The sequence below is a fragment of the Chiloscyllium punctatum genome, chromosome 41 (genome assembly GCF_047496795.1).
Source record: "Chiloscyllium punctatum isolate Juve2018m chromosome 41, sChiPun1.3, whole genome shotgun sequence".
Lineage (NCBI taxonomy): Eukaryota > Metazoa > Chordata > Chondrichthyes > Orectolobiformes > Hemiscylliidae > Chiloscyllium > Chiloscyllium punctatum.
The window spans coordinates 64364648-64383747 of NC_092779.1; the positions used below are offsets into that span (position 1 = coordinate 64364648).

Consider the following 19100-nt stretch of genomic DNA (forward strand, 5'->3'; position numbering starts at 1 on the left):
GGATTTCAACTTTTGATTGTTTGGGTGGTCAGTTGGCTAAACAGTTATCGAATTTGGAAAGGGTGAAATACATCTTGATAGTTTGTGTTCAGTTAGTTGGTAAAAGAATATATTTATGAATGAAATTGGTCAGTAATGCGGAGTGATAATGCATATTGGTCTTTTACCATATCAAACAGGTTTATAAAGGTAGCAGTTGTTACAATGTTCATCAAGCCATTGTAAATTCTGATTAAAAAGGATGGCTTTGGAAATCTGTACGTGTGTGAAATTGACAAAAGTACTTACTATTTATGGGCTCCTACTTTCTAATATCTTTCATCAAGTTGGTCAGAAATGGTGAAATGTGTGAATGGAGCTTTGTAGTATTAGTAGGCAGAAAACCTGCCATCACTCACTGAATGAAAGATCTCTCGATAAAAGGATCCACAGTGCTAACAGGATCTTCTAGAAAGTGATGGAATTCCTTTAGTGTGGTGAATGCTGTCACAACTTAATGGGATAGCACGCTGAAAATCAAGCCCCACTATTCCGAGAGTCATCACAAAAGTTATAGGTTTTAAAATAAGTACATAATTCTCCAATTTAATTGATTTTCAGACCCAGGTTGATAGAAAGCACGGACTGGATTTCTGTACTTAACAAGAATTACTATTTATTACAAGTAATTAGACTCGAGCTACAGGTAAATAGTTATAGACTTAAGTGTTATAAACTAAATAACACTACAAATTAAAACATTTTCCCTTATCAACTCCCCCTTGTGTCTGTGTGTGAATGCACACACGCAAGCAGATGAAAAAAATAGGTTATGGGCAAAGGAAAACTGAAGCAGTTCAGTGGTTTTTATTCATGTGTTGTGAGAAAGTCATTATGATTCTTGTACTGGTCAGAAGTTTGCAGTTTTTTTTCCACGTGTTTCCACTGGCTTGTAAGATCTTCCCTCTCCACATTCCTGATGAAGGTCTTCATCATTTGACATGATGTCAAATTCAACTGGACCATCCTGGACACCTCCCTCCCCTTCCTAGACCTCCATCTCAATCTCTGGCAACTGACTAACCACAGACCTCTTCTCCAAACCCACCAACTCCCACAGCTACCTGGACTATACCTCCTCCCACTCTGCCTCCTGTAAAAACTCCATCCCTTATTCCCAATTTCTCCACCTCTGCCACATCTGTCCCAAGAATGATCAGTTCCACCTTTAAAGACTGCAATTTCCCCTCCCACACGGTCAATGATACCCTCCAGCGCATCTCCTCCATTTTGTGCACCTTCGCCCTTAAACCCACCCCTCCCAACACAATACGGACAGAAAGCTGCTGGTCCTCATCATTTACCACACTTGCCTCTGTATTCATCGCTTAAACCTCCCGACACTTCTGCCACCTGCAAATAGATTCTTCTCTCCTCCTCTCTGCCCCCCCGCCCCAACTAGGGACATATTTCCCTCCCAATACAATCAACATTTCAAAGAGACCATTCCCTCTGCGACTCCCTTGTTGGATCCACAGCCCACACCTTACTCTGCCACCGCAACAAGTGCAAAATGTGTGCCTACACCTCCCCTCTTACCTCCATCCAAGGCCCCAAAGGATCCTTCCACATCCAACAGAAATTCACCTGTACTTCCACAAACGTCACCTACTATATCCATTGCACCCAATGTGGTCTCCTCTACATCAGGGAGACAGGGTGCCAACTTGCGGATCGTTCCAGAGAACATCTCTGGAACACCCACACCAACCAACCCCTCGCCCCACGGCTGAACATTTTAACTCCTCCTCCCACTCCACCAAGGATATACAGATGCTGGGCCTCCTCCATTGCCAATCCCGAACCATCTGACACCTGGAGGAAGAATGCTTCATCTTCAACCTTGGGACCCTGCAACCACATGGGATTAATGTGGATTTCACCAGTTTCCTCATTTCCCCTCCCCCTACCTATCCCAGTCCCAAGCCTCCAATTCAGCACTGACCTCTTGACCTGTCCATCATCTTTCCCATCTATCCGCTCCACCCTCCTCTCTGACTTACTACCTTCTCTCCCACCTTCATCTACTTATTGCATTCTCAGCTATCTTCCCCCCCCTAGCCCAAACCCCCTCCCCCCAGTTCCATTTATCTCTCAGCCGCCAGCCCACAAGCCTCATTCCTGATGGAGGGCTTATGCCCGAACATCGATTCTCCTGTTCCTCAGATTCTGCCTGACCTGCTGTGCTTTTCCAGCACCATACTTTTGATTTTGTTTGGCATGGACTGCTTTGATTAAAGGGTCTGTTTCCATGCTGTATGACTTGAGACTATTTGCCTTACGTATGTACCGTTTAAAGCAATTATCAGAACCTTTGAATTTCAAAATATTGCAGCTGACTGCTGTGGAAAAGGGTTGTGGTCTGCCTTCCTCGGATAGTTCTGCACTATGAAAGAACTCAGAAGGCCATGTGCCTTGTGGCTTGTGGTGTTTGAGGGCCACCTGAGCCGAAGATTCTCTCTGCAATATAAGTTCCCTCCTTTTCATTTTGAAAAAAGAAAGTGTGGAGTGGCAATCTGCATGAGAGAGTCTTATCAGCATGATCTAATTGAATGTCAGAACATGCCTGATGACTTGAACAGGCCTAATCCTGTTGTTATGGTCCTATCTCTCCAACCCCCCCCCCAAAACACTTTGGCCCCAACCTCTCACCAGTCCATTAGGGCTCGAGCTCACTGGAATCTGGCTGGCTTATGATCTCCTTCAGATTGTTTGCGGAGAGTCACACCTAGCTGTCAAACTTGCTTCTGGGCAGTGGACTAGGTTGGAAAACAAAAGGTCTCAAATTTGAGCATATGGACTTCCTGGCCAAACCTCATTTCTCCAGACTGTCAAGTCCTCCTTCAGATGAATGCTTGAGCCATTTACTGATTCTCTTTGCACACTGCTGATTGATCTGCTGCGTATCATCAGAATTTCCTTTCCTAAAATTTCAGGTTTCCAGCATGAGCAGTATTTGCTTGCTCTTTTTAAGGTTATGCGTCGTAAAACAGGAAATTTAAAATGTGTACAGGAATGAGGGATACACACGAGTAAAAGTGGAAACAAAAGGACTTAAGTTAGCTTACTGTTAGTGTGCGCCCAGGCAGCATGATGCTGTTAATAATGTGATAAATATAATATGTAGTGCATTTCAAATGCATTTAAGTTCAAATAAATAACTCTAACCTTTTATTGCACATTGAGCTGCATTTAGAATACTACATATAATTTTGGGAACTCTGTGTTGGACAGCAAATAGCGAAGGTTGTTTTTTGTGTTGTGTACAAGGTGTTATTTTATTACATTGTTGTCTGTGCAGTGTTACACATTGTTCTCCCCATAGTATTGTCATGCATCCAGCAACTCTGTTTTCCACAATTGGTTTATAAGTTGAAAATAGTTTTGCCTCATCCTGGGCTGTGTTGGCAACAGAAAAATATTTTAATGTGTGTAGGTCAACTGTCTAATTTTAACCCATTACACAGACTCCCTATGTTTCAACCTGGTGAGTATCATTTGTTCATCTTGGGGTCAGAAGAACAATCCAGCCTTTCAACAACACCAGGCACTAGGAAATGGTTTAGAGGACAATCAGGATGGTTTCAGGTATATAAACATGACGATTATGATGTGCAAAGAATGTATCGAGTCTGATTCAGAAAGTGGACGTGAGTCCATAGTACCACTTTAAGCAAGTATGTCAAATTATGCATTTCAGGTTTTCCATACTTTCTCAAGCTATTAAAAATTGTAGGCGTCACTTTTAACAGGAATCTGCTAATTAAGTGGGGGAAATTATTCAAATTTTCCTCAAAACAGCAGTCAATAGTGATATAAACAATTTTTCCTTTTTGGTTTAATGACTCGTGACCAACACAATACTGCGAAGAAGCCTAAAACTAATGGTCTTCCTGCTATTATATATCAAACATTACTATTGCCACCAGTGATGAATTCTCAGTAAAGACATTTTTCAGTAACGTTTTAAAGGGAGTCCTCAAGTTGAGGTAGTTAAGAGGATCTTAAAATGCTCTGAAGGATTTTTTCTTGGATTATTTAAGATTTTGGTTTATATATTTTATTGGCAAGTTAATAGTCTTATTCTAAATACGTGGTAGCCCTTAAAAGATAGAAAATTGTCAACCACTGCAGGATTTCAGCCACGTATCCCTTTTCAGATCCTGATACAGTAGGCTGATGCAGCTAATTCATACTGCAGCAAAACTCTAAGTCTAGTCTGACATGGAAAAGGTTAATTTAACTGATTTTTAATGAATCAATTAATACCTATTTTGACTATTACCTTTCTAGTGATTACATTCTAAATTGACAAATAGTGCAAGACCATTCTCTTCTGCATTTTCCAAGAAAGGAATTTATCTTTTTTAATTCCCTCTGCTCCCTTTCATGCAGGAACAGTTTCAGTTTGTTTAACTTCATTCATGAAAGATTGATTCTCAGATCTTTTGGAATGAAATATCTTTCAATGGCCTAGATGCTTTCTGGAAGATTGGGTCCATTACTTCAGAGTAGCCATTAATTCAGGCTCATTTCCTCATGGGACCTTTTAACAGATAACAGTCTGTTCTCAAATTTTGAAATATGAAGAGCAGTTCTCAATAATGACTCTATTGTCATGCCTTTGAGATGAGATTTTATTGTAAAGCGCATAATGAAAAGTTGAATCAGTTTATGGTTCAGGAAGACTTTGCGGTTGTAAATTTAAAATATTCTGACCATCTTTATTTACGAATTGTTATTAAATCTGACTTCAACAAAGATGATTTTGCGGACTTGCCTACCTATCGTACCCTTGTTATTTGGAAATCTCTTGTACTGTGGATTTCTGATCCTAAGATTTGTGAAAAGACCTGGGTCTTTTTTCAGGCTTTAACACGGTTGGATCTTTTGTATTGATTTCCACATTAAAAAATTTTACGGAAATAAATTGTGAGGAAGGCTACAGAAGATGATAAATTTAAAAGACAATTGTGTGGCTTTCTGGTTAGATAGTAGGAAGGGGGTTGAATTTCATTGTGGCACAGCGGATAATTCACTAACTTCTGTGGCGCAAGATTTAGGATTCTACATTGTCAGAGGTGCTGTCTGTCAAATAAGACATTGAATCAAGGGTTTGTTTGCCTCTCAGTGGGAATGAAAGATCCCATGGCTGTATTTGTAAAGAGATCCGGGAGGGGCCCTTGGTGTTCTAGCCAATATTTATCTCTCAATCAATTTCATGGACTATATGATATTTGGTTATTATCACATTTCTATTTGTGGGAGCTTGCTGTATGCAAACATGATGTCACATTTCTTGCATTGCAACAAGTGATCATACTTCAAATATTTAATTGACTGTAAAACACTTTGAAATATCCTGTGGTTATGAACAGTACTATATAAATGTAAGTCTTTCTTTTATCTATCAAATATATGTATAACTTTATTGTACCTCAAGGTCATCTTCTAAAAAATGTCTTGTGTTTTTACATTTCTTGCACTTAAAATAGTCAGCTTTCACCTTTTAACTCTGAGATTTTTTTGTAAATAAATTTATTTATTTTAATTGTTAAATTTTAGTTTTAAATTTAGACTTCCTCCATTTAATTTCACCTTTAAGTGATTAGCCATGATCATATTGAATTGTGGTTCAGGCTCGAAGGGCAGAATGGCCTACTCCTGCACCTGTTGTCTATTGATTACGATATGTAAAATGGATGTTCACAGTTGCCCAATTTATTCATAAACTTTGGTGTCCTGAATGTTCAATGCTAAAGGTTTTCTTGTATGTTGTCTGGTTTTATTTTGTTCAGAAACTGCCAAAGAGGTTGTGAATACAATTAGCAGATGTGGAAGTTTCTTGTAGTTAACCTGTGGTGATCTCTTCATTTTAGTCGTAAAATGTCCATTTACAGGGATGTGGTTTTTTTTACTAGTCATGGAGTCATAACAACATGGGAAGAGACTGATCAGCCCATCATGTCCATGCCAGTCAACATTTATGTGTTCTAATCCCACTTTCCAGCACTTGGCTCATAGCCTTGTATTCTGTATCATTTAGACTATTCATCTAAATACTACTAAAATACTTAGAGGGTTTTTAACCACCTTTTTTTTAGGCAGTCAGTTCCAGTTACCTACCAACATCTGGGTGAAATTTCCTCAAATCCCCTCTTAATCTACTATTCCTTATCTTAAAACTGTGCCATCTTGTTGATGCCTCCATAAAAGGGTAAGTTTTCTTTTCCCTATCTATCCTATCTTTACCTCTTGTAACTTTGTACATTGCAATCAGGTGCCTTCTCACCCTCATTGCTCCAAGGAAAACATCCCCAGCCTATCTAGTCTCCCTTCTTAGCTCAGTTGTTCCAGCCCAGGCAACATCCTGGTGAATCTCCTCTTCACTCTTTTCAAGTGCAATCATATCCTTCCTATAGTGGGGTGACCAGATTGTCCGTGTTCAAGCTGTGGCCTAACTAACATTATGTGCAGCTCCATTACAATCTTACTATTCTGGTATTCAGTGCCTTGACCAGTAAAGGCAAGTATCCCATATGCCTTATTAATCACCACCTCTACCTATTCTGCTGCCTTCAAGGATCTAAATACATGTGCACCAAGATTTCACTGTACTTCCTGGGATTCTACCAATGTAACATTAACTTCCTTAAATGGTTAGTCGTCCCAAAATGCATTACCTCGTTTTTCAGGGTTAAATTTCATTTGCCATTGTTCCACCCTTCTGACCAGCCTATCTGTATCACTTGGTATTCTCAGGCTTTCCTCCTTACGATTTGACATACCACCAATTTTTGTGCCATCTGCAGACTTACTGATGATACCAAGAGACCTGGTATTGAACTCTGTTGATAAACTACTGGATACAGGTTTCCAGTCACAAAAAATAAACACCCTTTGACTATCATCTTCTGCTTCTTGTTGGATGTTGGATCCAACTTGGCAAATTGCTCTGGATATCACAGGCTCTTAATTCCTTAACCAGCCTGCCACATGAGAGCTTGTCAAAAGCCTTCGTGAAATCTGTGTAGACTACATCAACTGCATTATCATCAGCTAGTCACACCTAGTTAGCTCTGCAAAAAAAATCTATTTGCCATGATGTCCCCTTGCCAAAGCTATGCCTTAATTAACCATTGCTTCTTCAAGTGAAGATTAATTTTGTCCTTCAGATTTCTTTCCAATGGTTTCTCTACCATTGACGTTAGACTCACTGGAGTCTCTTGGTTTACCTGTACCACTTCCTTGAATAAAGGTTCCACATGAGTTCCCTTCCAGTTCTCTTGTACCCTTGCTGTGGCCAAAGTCTACTTCAAAATTAATGTCAGAGTCCTTGCCTCTCTCAGGTACTGGAGAAGCATGTCATCTGGGCCTGAACTGTTATCCACTTTCAAGCCTACTAAAGCTACTAATCCCTTCTCCTCCCTCCTGTGTTAATTTATTTTCAAGTGTATTACACTTCCAACTCCAAGGTTTTTAAATCTGTGCTGTCCTCCACAGTGAATACAGATGGAGTTCTCACTTACAGCTTCAGCTGTGTCTTCGACTCTGCACAGATTGTCACTTTGGTCGCTGTTGGATCCTACCTTTTTCCTGGTTATTCTCTTGTCCTTAATATACATATAAAACACTTTTGGATATCCTTAATGTTACTCACCAGTGTTTTTTTTTCATGTCTTCTTGTTGCTCTCTTAATATTTTTTTGAAGTAACCTGAAGCATTTTCTACACTTGAGAATATTTGCTGTTTTGAGACTTTATCTGCCTTCCTTGCTAGAAACCTTTAAAGTAAATGCCATCCTACCTTGCTATGCTCCCTTGTGCTTTAACTTGATTGTACTTGTTCTGCCTTCTAAATTGATTTGGTTCTTCTATACTTGTCTGTGCATCACCCCTTCTGCACCTCTAATTAGTATGCCAACCCCCTGCCAAATTAACTTAAACGCCCACCAACTTTTAATCCTAAAGAAGGTATTTCTCGTGCACCATTGGTTCATAAGAAATGTTTTGTGGGTGTTCCTACCTCATAATTTGGCATTACCTTAACATAAGTGCAGGCTAGAGTTTGGAAAAAAAGTGCCTATTGTGTAATAAAATCACCTGCTAACTCATTGTGCAAGGATGTGACATTTGTTTAATACAGTGAAATGTACTGAGAGCATCACATTACGTGGTGGCAGCTATGAACAATAGCCAGAGGTCCGCTGTGGCTAACCTGAAGTTAGATCATGGAGCAGCCGCCACATCACATCTCTTCAAGTAGCAGGAGCCAGCAGCATCACATGTGGTACCTTACAACAGGAATCCAGTTATTGGAGCAGAGGGGACCCGACGCGACGCGCTCACATCACGCGGTGGGCTGGCACCTTCAGCATTGATGCTTCTCTTGGAAGCGGTTCTCGGCAGAGTCGGTTGGTGTCAGGATACAAACCGCCGGGTATTTGAAGCAATTTGGGGCAGAAATGGCATTTCGCGTTTGAGTGAACTGTGAGTGGGGGAAGAGAAGGGGTTTTGTTTTAAAAAGCGCTGTCTGGGGAGGTTGGGATGAACTCAAACCTCGCCCTCTTGGCTGCGTGGAGATACTGTGTTGAGAGCGGCTGTCCACGCAGGTACGAGAGAAACAGTTCCTTAGGAACATGTACGTGTATTAACCTTGAAGCAACAACGTTCCTACTCAGGCCGTGTTAATGCAAAGTCAATGTATTGAGCATTTTCGAAATATATGATCGTGGCAATGGATCGGATTGGAAAGGATTGACTGCTTGAGCTAAAGTGCCAAGTCAGCATTTTTGTCTTGGTGGAATACAATATAACTGGAGGTCCCTGGGCAGGAGACGATTCTTGGTTGGTCTGTTCTGATGTGCAAGGATGACTTTATCCTGCTCATCCTAACATGGTTTCCTGTAAGCTTTGCAGATAGATAAACCACACTGACTTCTCGGACGAGGGAATCTGCAGGGACGCAAACCCCTTGGTGGAAAAGCACCGTTTTTTTCTCTCTCTGAAAAGGTGTTCGGTGGATTCTTCCATCCGATTCATCCCGAAATAGACCAGGAAAGGGAAGATTCACACTGTGTACATTGTGGTGTTGGTCAAGTTACTCAACTAGCGCTACTAATCAAAAGAGTAATTCAATTATAAATAGCCGCTCGTATTTTAAAATCAAGGTAAAGGGTTAACAAATCATCCAGCGCAATACAGGACCATGAACCTGCAAGAAAGTATTTTGACATTTTGAAGGGGATTCTGACGCAAGATGGAGTCGCGTTATTTTGACATTTAAGTGTCAAGGGCCCAGTTAAGAAACGGTACTGAAGACCAAATTAGAATTGTGTGGTTTAGTAATATAACAAAGCTACCGCAGTAGGGATCCGTTTGTAAATAAAATTACAAGTGTTGTAAATCCGAAATAAACTCGCACATTTCAGAAATAGCAAATGTGGAGGTAACTGACAGGGCTGTGTGGAGTGAGGAGAAATAGGTTAACATTTTAAGTGTGACCTTTCACCTGTGGATGGAGTAAAATTTAAACTAAGATTGCAGGTTGTAGACTGATTTGTTCTATTATTTTGATTGTATGCTCCTGAAGGTTATTGATCAGAGCCAGTTTGTTCAAATATTTCCTAATGTCCATGAAAATGCAGAATTCTTATTGGAAAGAGTTTTTGCCAGCAGTGTAATGTGATGAATTATGAATACTCAATTGTTTATTATTAGGATCTCAGTTGAATAGGTGACTGGTAAGAGGAGAGCCCTGAGATATTGGGTAAAATTGCAGGTTTTTTAATTCCATTGACTATTTCACTTTCCTCAGGTTGATACATTTTATCTCAAATTTACTTTCTTTAATTCTTCTGTTTAATTTATCAGCTACAACTTTCCTTCCAAGTCCCTCTTGAATTGGAACAATATTGTTGTTCCTTCACTGCCAGTGGATCAAAATCCTGGGACTCCCTTTGTTGCAGTGTGCTTAGTCCCCAAGCAGTTCAAGAAGGCATCTTTCCACTATACTCTTGAGGGCAGATAATGAAAGGCAATGAATACTGATCTAGCCAGCAATACCCACATCCCACAAATGAATAATAAAATTCTACTTGAAGCAGGGGATCATACGCTCCTGCAACATTACTTAAATGCCCATTATCTGCAAACTGAAACCAGGAAGAAAGACAACCATTCAACACTGAATAGAACAAGCTGTAATCATTAACTGTGTACTCCTAACCTCTTCTGATATCTTCACACATTTCACAGATACAATGTATTCCACAAGCAGGAATCATAATTCCTGTGGTATTTTCAAGCTAACAACCAAGGCCCATTCATTTAGCCAGGAATTGGGATGAAGCTGCAATGGACACTCGCTAAAGCATTGCATTGTACATTTACAAATTGAACCATTGGAGGATACTATAAAAAGTATCCTCACCACTCCCACAAATCATAGATTTGATTATTTGTACTAGCAACTTCTGGACATTAAACTTATGTAGGAATATTTTAAAAAATCATAGTCAACTAGAAAAGAGGTAAGAAGGACTTTCTTCAGACAGATGGTGACTCTGTGGAACTTATTGCCACAGAGGACTGTGGAGGCCAAGTCATTGAGTGCATTTAAGATATAAGTCTTTAGTAAGTGGATCAAGGGTTAATGGGCTGGAGAATGAGGGTTGAGAAACATATCGGTCATGATTGAATGGTAGAGCAGACTTGGTAGGCTGAATGCCCTAAATCTGCTCCGATAACTTATGGTTTTATAAAGAAATAAGCAACTTAGTCATTTTAATCAACTTATTTAGATATGTTTTTTTCATATCTCCAGAGACTTTAGGACAGACCTTCTCGCCAGGGACAACACCACTGCACCACAAAAGCCACGGCAATGTAGTTGCATAGCAACTTTTAAGCCTGTGTTTTATCCCATACTGTTTCACAGTCAATTAATCAGTTTGAAATATCATCATTGGAGATAAATGAAACAGCATAAAAAGTCCCACAAGCACCAGTGAGATAAATGAGCAGTTAATCTGCTTTGATAGTATTGGTTAGGGATGACTATTGTGGAGAAAATTAGGATAATTTCCCCAACTGATCTTCAAATAATTCTTTAAATTCCTAATGTTCACCTGGTACTTGGTTTAATCTTTCATTTGGAGGTATCTCAATAGTATGTGTTAACTTGCTCCTGCAATGACGTTAACCTAGAATATATATTCATCCAGTCTGGAATGGGACTAGAACCTATGAGATTCTGACTCCAGGGAGAGAGCGCTGCCACTGAGAAAATCTATCAATTGGAATGCTTGTGGATAATATAGCCTGCTTATATGTGAAGTTAGCAATTGGATTAGTGAGTTGTGAGGTGACATAATCTCACTAAGCACCGTTGAAGATGATTGGTATAAACATGCATTATGTAAACATGTATTGATGTTTTCTGCCTTTTTTTTCATCTCTTTTTCTTCTGAAAGCATTGACTGCTGCTAGTATTTTGTTAAGCAGGCATCAATTTCCCATGGACTCATACTCATATAGTCATAGTCTTAGAGATTTACAGCACGGAAACAGACTCTTCGGTCCAGCGTGTCCATGCCATCCAGATATCCCAATCCAATCTAGTCCCACCTACCAGCACCCAGCCCATATCCCTCCAAACCTTCCTATTCATATACCCATCCAAATGCCTTTTAGATATTGCAATTGTACCAGCCTCCACCACTTCCTCTGGCAGCTTATTCCATACACCTACCATCCTCTGCATGAAAAAGTTGCCCTTTAGGTCTCTTTTATATCTTTCCCCTCTCACCCTAAACCTATGCCCTCTAGTTCTGGATTCCCCCACCCCAGGGAAAAGACTTTTGTCTATTTAATCTATCCATGCCCCGCATGATTTTATAAACCTCTATAACGTCAACCCTCCTCCTCCGACGCTTTAGGGAAAACAGCCCCAGCCTATTCAACCTCTCCCTAAACTCAAATCCTCAAATCCTCCAACCCTGGCAACATCCTTCAATAGACAGTTTTACATGAGTGTGATGTAATGTGATGAATCTTAGTGGGACCAAGTGGATCATCATTTGCCAAGCCAGATCCTATCCTCCACTGTTGTTTGTACGTGCATTTTATGGTTGTTGCTGAATAATCTGGAGTGGTACAATATTTTTTGAACAAACAAAAAGCATGTCTCTGCCTCCCTTACCTTCTTCTCAGAAAGATTGCTTGTCATGTGTTCATCCAAATTTGGCCACTGTTAATCTGTGTTGTATCTAACTCCTATCCATCTCTGGCTTCAGTGCCATGAGAATTTAAGGGGACAGACTATCTTGACTTTCTTGAAAATTGAAACCAGCTAATTTTCATAATGGATTAATTTCAGAGCAAATAAAACAGGTGGCTTCACTTGTTTACAGGTGTGAACATTTGGAACTTCCTTCCTAGTAAGTCAACTTGGAGGGGCTGTAGTGATGCAGTGGTAGTATCTCTGAGCCTGGAGGCCTGGTTCAAGTCTTACCTGCTCTAGAAATGTGAAATAACACCTCTGATCAGATTGATGAGAAAATTCTTAGGAGGCTGACCTGTGCATGTTTGCCTCAACAGGAAATAAGCCACCCACCATGGCCCTCCTCCCACATTATCCATTTTACCTTCTCATAAACTGACAGTCTCTATATTTGTTGTTTGTTATTTTTAACATTTGTGATCTTAACCATGGCAGTTGCCATCAGCATATGAAGCAATAATATTGCTAAGCATGAAATGCTTATTATTACATGATGTGGAGGAAGGAAAGAGGTTATTTATGTTCTGAATTGTATGTTTCTTTTACTATGCATAGTTTTTTGCTGATCATTTAGGGAAGGATACAAGATTAGGGGAATGGAAAATTTTGCAATTCAGGCATTCTTGTACACTTGGTGATTCCTAATCAAGTAAATTTTATACTTTACCCAACTAAAGAGTCCATTTTTTTTATTCCAACGATAACTGCCAATTGTATATTTGTGAAAAATTACCATACCATACTAAATTTAGGGCAGTTTGTAGTACAGTTGTAGACACATGCCCTTGAAAAACTAACTTGAAAATGCGCAAATTAACTTGTGCAATGCAGTGTATCTTAATTTTTTACTTCTTAAATAGATTTGTAGGAAAAAAGAGTAATATGTTTGCATGATATGCTTTCATCATAAGAAGAAGCAGTGCTGTGGCATGTTTTGGAAATGCCTTTGGATAGAGAAGCAGCACTGCCATTTATAACATCTAAATGATGAAAGGAGCAGGGATATCAGAAGACCATCACTTCCACGTCTCTCCGCAAAATTCCATAACACCTGCACTTTGAAATTTATTGCTGCTCTTTTATTCTCAATTGATCAAAATCCTGGAGCTCCTCTACTTGTAGTGCAGTGGTACAAAAGGATGGTTCATGATCTCAATGGCAATTAACCTAGCCAGTGATGCCCACATTCTAACAACAACAAAAATAAAAGCCTGGAATGCAGTGTTCTTAGTTATAGACCATTACATGGGATAAAATGCCATTCACTATGTCTTTCAACATTTTGAACTGTATGGTATTCCTCAGCAAAGTGATTGTTCAATCATTTATATATAGTAATACAAACATTGTCAGTGTTTATCTTATTAATTTGTGCTTTGCATCTTCGGGCTGATGACTTTCATGTGTCATTGATTCTAGTGTTTCCAAAATTGCCATTGAAAGAAGATAAAGAAAAGTATATACGCAGTTATAACCAGCACAGATCAATGTTGCTTTGGAACTTGTCTGGGGCTTGCCGCTGTGAAAATGACCCACTTACCATTTTGCCTCAGTGCTATATTGCTATGCACCATAACAGGTATGTTACTGAAGTAATGGATTGGTTTAAAATATGAAAAATGCTGGAAATGTTCAACTTGTCAGGCAGTATCTGTCGAGAGGGAAAGGAGAGTTTACGTTTCAAGTTGATGACCTTTTGTCTGAGCTTTTGTTTTGATTTGAAATTTCCAACATTTGTAGTACTTTGCTTTTTGCAATGGATTGGTTTATTTTCTTGTCATTTTCCCAGGAAGTTATTTCTTAATTGTTATTTTACTGATTCTGTTATATTTTTGAAGATAGGTTTTGGGATTATCTTTGAAGATTTATGCGGATTGTTTACATCAAACCAGTAATTCCGTGCTCTGTTTGTTTCTAAGCTCAGCTATCGTTCTTTGCAAATAAGGGCTGTTTGTTAATACATCCAAATACAGAAACAGCTGTGCTGTCTCATCTCTGATTGATTGCTGGTTTGTTTTATTAACTTCACCAGTTTTTCAATCACTTTTCTTCTCCTTCCCAATCATAACATTTACAGCATAGAAAAGGTCATTAAGCCACCGGTTCTTTGTCAATTTTATTAAATCTGTGACCTTTCATTAATTACTCATCCACCTCAATTCCCAAAAGCACCTAGTCCACTTTGGGCCACTGATTTGTGGGCACTGTATAACCTGTTGTGCTTTGGCCATTGGTCACCCTTTGATACCTGTTTCGAATGTCCATCTTTTATGCATGGATCTTGGCAGTGTCAGGCTTGATTGCAGAGCCCATTATAGCTAAGCATAATTAGAAAATATCTAAATTAGTCCTTATCCAGCTTCCACATGCTATCACTCTCTGCAAGGGACATAGGTAAACAACGCTGTTTTTCCACCCTCCTAACCCAAGGGTGCTGAGGTGAAATGCAGCATCACTAATGTTGCCATGGCAATGAGATCAATTAACTTAGAAAAGGAAGGGTAATTTAATCTGGAACCTTCCTGGTTTGTGAGGCACAGATAATTACTACATAAGCATCCTGATTTACCAACATCTTCCACCCTGACCTCAAATCCATCTGGGCCATCTCGGACACCTCCCTTCCCTTCTTCTACCAATGATATCCCCCCCCCCGCATCACCGTCTCTAATGACCGACTAACCACAGACATGTACTACAAGCCCACCAACTCCCAAAGCTACCTAGACTACACCTCCTCCCACCCTACCTCCTGTAAAAATGCCATCCCTTATTCCCAATTCCTCCGCCTATGCCGTGTCTGTTCCCAGGATGACCCATTCCACATCAAAGTCCCAGGTGGCCTCCTCCTTCCTCGATCGCAACTTTCCTTCCCACATGGTTGACGATGCCCTCCAGCGCATCTCCTCCACTTCACGCACCACTGCCCTTGAACCCCACCCCTCTCAACACAACAAGAACAGAACTTCATGGTCCTTACCTTCCACCCCACCAACCTCCGCATACAATGTATCATCCTCTGCCACTTCTGTCACCTCCAAACAGACTCCACCACCCAAGATATATTTCCCTCCCCACTCCTATCAGCATTCTGAAAAGACCATTCCCTTTGTGACTCCCTCGTCAGGTCCACACCCCTCACCAGCCCACACCCCACTCCTGACACCTTTCCCTGCCTCCGCAGGAAGTGTAAAACCTGTGCCCATACCACTCCCCTCACGTCCGTCCAAGGCCCTAAGGGATCCTTCCACATCCATCAGAAATTTACCTGTACCTCTACCAATGTCATCTACTGCACCCAGTGTGGTCTCCTCTACATCAGGGAAACAGGACAACTTCTTGCAGATCATTTCAGAAGACATCTCTGGGACACATGCACCCACCAACCCCACTGCCCCATGGCTGAACACTTCAACACCCTCTCCCGCTCGGTCAAGGATATGCAGGTCCTGGGTCTCCTCCACCGCCAAACCCTTACCACCTGACGGCTGGAGGAAGAAAGCTTCATATTCCACCTTGGGACCCTGCAACCACACGGGATAAATGTGGATTTCAACATCTTCCTCAATTCCCCACACCCCCATATTATTGCAAACCCAAGCCTCCAACTCGGTACTGCCCTCTGGAGCTGTCCATCACTTCCCCCCTCTGACCTATCACCTTCTCCCTCACCTTCATCCACCCATCACTTTCCCAGCTACCTCCCCCAACCCCACCCCCTCTCCCATTTATCTCTCAGCTTCGATCCACAAGCCTCATTCCTAATGGAGGGCTTATGCCCAAAACATCGATTCTCCAGCTCCTCGGATGCTGCCTGACCTGTTGTGCTTTTCCAGCACCACACTCTCAACACTTTCTCCTTTTTAAAAATAAACCAGTAAAACGCTATTAGTGCAAGACCATTGGTCTGTTTACAGATGATAAACTGCACTGAGTTGAATTGGTGTGGTGTGATAACTCTGATATGAGACAAAAAGGTATGGTTTGTTTGTCAGGTGTATATCACCCTATATTGTGATCCAGTCTGAAGTCCTATCGAATGACATGTATGAAGTGCATTTAGAATTGGCAAATAGAGATGCGATTACTACTATTAAATATGCACAGATATTTAAATCATCACCTGCTATTTAAGCATATTTACAATGGCATCATGAAAGCTGCTTGAAAATGACAGGAAAAGTTTTGAAAGGTCTTTTTTTGTATTTTGGCAAAATAGGTACCTTTTCCTTATTCCACAGTTTTAATTTTCTGTGAAATATAATGACTTAATTTTGAACTAGCTTTAGATGAACCCGTTACCTCAAGGCCTACTACTGTGCGATCTGACTCTCTGCGACTGTGCGATCTGACTCAGTTTGAAAGCAAACGCACTTTTTTGACACCATTGAAATTATGTTTGGAAAATAGTGATGTTCAGTCTCGTTGATAGGTGTCTGATATGATAGGTTTATTCTTTCCAGTTCATGAAAACAATCCATATTATGAGAGTAGCTAGTCCACCTTCACTTACATATAATTATTTGACTATCACAGATCTATCTAAAGAGAACAGATTATCAGATACAACACTGGTTCAAATTGATGTTCTGGTTAGATTCATTAAAGGAGGTTGCTTGGCCCGTTCTGTCTAAGATAGCAGTGAGAGCCTGTGGAACCTTCTAATAAGCTCTATAACTTTAGACCCTACAATCCCTGTTTACACATTTTGATCTCAACCCTTCAGCATGCCACAGACAAATTCACATAATCTTTAGGGTTGTTGATTTCCTTGGACCACTTGTCAAGTTATTTTGAACCTTCTTTGATGGGATTGATGATCATGCTTTCACTGTTTTTAGATGATGTGGAGTGGTGAGCTTGCCATCTTTGTGATAGCTCTTATGTGTACCTCTTACATGGTATTGGATTGAACTAAACTGAATCGCAACGATAGAGGAAGGTATAAAACTGATAACCAATTCTGGCACTCTTTATCAACTTGCATGATATATGAACTCTGACAGCTCAGATAAAATGCCGGTTTTTGTTTTGTTTTCAACATGCATAATTGAGAGACTGCTTTGTGACCAGAATGTCTGATATTCTAAGTATGCAGTCAAATACAGTCAGTACAAATATCAAGCTGCCAGATTGTGTGAAGTTTTTAAATATAACACTGTTCCTTTGCGTCATTTTGAAGAGTTAAGAATAGAAAGGAAACACAACGAGTAGATTATTGCATACATGTTTCTTTCATTCATGTTTGGGATGTGGCTTTGCTGGCAAAGTTGGCAAATACAACTCCTGCTTAATTGACCTTGACATGAGGGTGGCTCACTGAGTGACTTACAACGCTAAGGTCAGAGGACAGGAAAGAGTCAACCGTATTAGTGTGGAACTGGAGTCATTTATAAGCCAGATATGTGAGGATAAAGAACATTAGTGACCCAGTTGGAGAATGTTGACTACTTTGTAGTTGCTGTTATCAATGTCAGATTCTTACCTCCAGACATTTAAAATCGTAGAATGCCTATAGTGTAGAAGCAGGCCATTTGGCCCATGCAGCCCACATGGGCCCTCCAAAGAGCATCCTGCCCACACCCACTCCCCTACCCTACCCTTGTAACCCTGCATGGTTAATCCACCTAGCCTGCACTCTGTAGACACTATCAGCAATTTAGTGTGGCCAGTTCAGCTAATCTGTACATTTTTGGACTGTGGAAGGAAACCAGTGCACCCAGAGAAAACTCTCACAGACATGGGGAGAATGTGCAACTTCGCACAGGCCACCTAAAGGTGGAATTGAACCTGGGCCCCTAGCACTGAGGCAGCAGTGCTAACTACTGAGCCACTGTACCTGCATGTGCCATGCTTTTTAAAACTAACTACCCTGATAGGATTTGAACTCCCGTTCTCTGGATTATTAATTGACCCTTCTTGATTACTAATACAGCAACAAACACTGTCCACCATATCCATAATTATACCTTTCTGTATTTATTTTAATAAACTTGATATTTGTTAACATTCATAATCACAAACGGCTAAATGTTTAGTCTGTTGATTTCTTTTGAAGAGGATCATGGCCCATGAAGATGTTATGCATACTGTTAATCTCATAAAGACTGGCAGTTCTCAATTTATTTTGCAAACAAAAGCATATGAACACATGTTTATTGAAGGAATACTGAAACCAACTAATTAAATCCTGCCTTGTATCCACTCATAGTAGGAAGGGATTGTTCGTTTTCAAAGATTATTGCATAGCAACATCATCACTCTTGCTTAACATCTTACGAGTGGGAATTTTAATTTCCAGGTGTTGTAAAGTCGGATGGATGGGTGGAAAGGAGCTCGTGGTGGGAAGGGGGTAATGCGAGGGAGCCAGGAGCTAATTATATTTGAGGAGTAGACCTTGGCCAATCTAAAAACCTTAAAAGGAGTATTGCAGTATTTATAACTGTTTAAAATGAGTTGTCCTAACTGTTATAAAATATTAAAAATCATTTAAAATTTCTTCACTGCTCATTGAACTGAAGATTGATCTCTATGTATCTTCAAGTCATCAATTTGAAGAAGGTGTGGTCTCGTTGGCTGTGTGTCAGCTGGAAGCCCATATTGATTGTCCCAACAAAGGGTGGTTTTCACTACAGTTGACTGCCAAGATGCAGACAATCTTTTGGGGGGCAGTCAGTGGTAAATTTCAGTTTTGTTGCTCAGAAGAATATCCACACAATATGTACAAGAAATATTGCTTTACCAATGCCATTAGCTTTTGTGTTGCTTCTTTTCACTAT

General features: G+C 40.3%; 1 protein-coding gene and 1 long non-coding RNA gene across 6 annotated transcripts in view; one reads left to right on the forward strand and one right to left on the reverse strand.

Moving 5' to 3' along the window:
• Positions 1 to 19100, reverse strand: part of LOC140465092 (uncharacterized) — a 959861-nt gene that overhangs the window by 598084 nt on the left and 342677 nt on the right. The gene's annotated exons all lie outside the window — the stretch shown is intronic.
• The window catches only part of LOC140465091 (dyslexia-associated protein KIAA0319-like), a 111729-nt gene continuing 100983 nt past the window's right edge, over positions 8355 to 19100 (forward strand). For 2 of the 5 annotated variants that reach the window (XM_072560959.1, XM_072560965.1), the window contains exons 1-2: positions 8394 to 8650; positions 13741 to 13900. In XM_072560959.1, coding sequence (XP_072417060.1) covers positions 13849 to 13900 — 52 coding nt within the window. In that variant the 5' untranslated portion in view covers positions 8394 to 8650; positions 13741 to 13848. Of the gene's footprint in view, positions 8651 to 13740; positions 13901 to 19100 lie in introns of all 5 variants that reach the window. The other 3 variants (XM_072560964.1, XM_072560963.1, XM_072560960.1) reach the window with 3 other exon arrangements.